Here is a 1,589-nt window from a genome sequence, read left to right on the forward strand (position 1 = left end):
CCCCCACCGCCGCCGCCACTGGCGGGTGCGCTGTGGTGGCTGCCGTCGGGCGGCGCGCTGGCGGACGCGCGGCTGGTGGCGGGCCGCATGCTGCAGTCCGAGCTCGGACTGTTTGTGGCGCTGAATTGGGGCGTCAGCGTCTACTGCCTCGCAACGACGCTCTCGACGGTGGGCGCCTGGGGTGCCCGCTGTTTTGGGGGTGGGGGAAGAGCGCGGCGCGGCGTTTTTGGGGCGCGGCCGTCCGGCCACAAGGGGTCAGGGTAGGCGTGCCAGAGCATCCGACGGCGAGAGGCCCGTCCGCCGCGGGGCCGCGTGCCGGGAAGCTGCGGGAGCGAGGCTGCCTGAAGCTGCAGCCGGCGCCACCTGGCGGGGGGGGAGGGGGGATGCAGGCGACCCTCGCCGCGGCCGCCGCGCGAGGCCGCGCCCCTGCCGCCACACCATGGCCGCTGAGCGCCGTGGCTCGCATTCAGGAGCAGAGCCCGGCCACGCCTGCCAGCTCAAAAGCATGATACAAGGCGGCCGCCCCACGAAGCCACAGCCGCCCGCACCCGCGCCCGCCTCTCGCCCCATTCTCCGCCCATCCCCCTCCTGCTGCATCATGCGCGCGCAGCGGCTGTTCCTCGGGACGCTGTCATCTCGCGAGGCGTCGCGGCTGACCGAGCGATTAGTCAAGTACGTCGTCTTCAAGGCCGTCTTCATCGGGGCGGTCATGGTGCCGACCCTGTTTGAGGTGTCCCTGTGGCTCTGCTGGTGAGTCATTCCGCGAAAAGCGGAGGGCCGTGGGTCGGCACGGATGGGAGGCGCGTGGGGCGAGCCAGGCGGGCCGTGGGGCCCGCGGCAGCCGCATCGAGACTCTGACATATGTAGCGTGCACACCGCGCACGCGGGGGCCACTAGCTGGCAGGTCTGGTTGATGTGACGCGCACTATCCGCTCAAGGCTGCACCTCCTGTTCAAACAACCCCCCACCAGCTGCTGCGAAACCCCTGCCCCCGGCAACAATCAAACCGGCCGTGTCCTTCCCCTACCGCCCGCCCGGCATCCCGGCAGGTTCCTGCTGGTCGGCCACATGCGGTTGTTCCTCGGCGCCGCCAAAGACAGGCTTGAGGCTCTGCTCGCCGTCCCCTCGTCTTCAGCCGCCGGCCGCCTGCGCCCCCTGGCCCTGGTGCTGCTCCTGCTGCTCGCCGACGCCGCCGCCGCGGCCGCGCTGGCGTCGATGGCCGGGCGGCTCGGGTGGCGGCGGGCGCTGCTGTTTGCATTTGATGCGGCATCGGTCGCAGCGGAGGGCGGGAAGGTCCTGCTCAGGTGAGGGGGCGCCGCCGGCCGGGCGGTTCGAACTGGCCCCGCGATTTCGTCCTGTGGCGGCCCGCACGCCCGCCTCCGGGGCTGCTCGCACATGGGTTACCATGTGTCTGTATTGTGACTGAATCCGCGGCGAGCGACGTGCGACGGGCTGCGGCCTCTGGATGGGAAGCGCTGGCATGGCACCCTGGAGTTTGCCTGACACACGCCTCTGCCAGTCGCGAGCACGCGCGAGCGAGCACACAACCCCTCCCCTTCCCCCGGCCCCGGCCCCTCCCTTCCTTACCT

The 1,589-nt window shown here is 71.6% G+C and overlaps 1 protein-coding gene across 1 annotated transcript; it reads left to right on the top strand.

Annotated features, from left to right (window-relative positions):
* Positions 1-87: 87 nt before the first annotated feature.
* MNEG_14668 (RPM1 interacting protein 2) lies at positions 88-1,308 on the top strand (the record flags this gene model as incomplete). The annotated part of the gene is made up of 3 exons (XM_014036861.1): positions 88-168; positions 611-750; positions 1,050-1,308. 3 exons carry the CDS (start codon positions 88-90, stop codon positions 1,306-1,308), a joined length of 480 nt encoding a protein of 159 aa, XP_013892315.1.
* Between the last annotated feature and the right edge of the window lie 281 nt (positions 1,309-1,589).

The sequence above is a fragment of the Monoraphidium neglectum genome (assembly GCF_000611645.1).
Source record: "Monoraphidium neglectum strain SAG 48.87 unplaced genomic scaffold scaffold04669, whole genome shotgun sequence".
NCBI classification, from domain to species: domain Eukaryota; kingdom Viridiplantae; phylum Chlorophyta; class Chlorophyceae; order Sphaeropleales; family Selenastraceae; genus Monoraphidium; species Monoraphidium neglectum.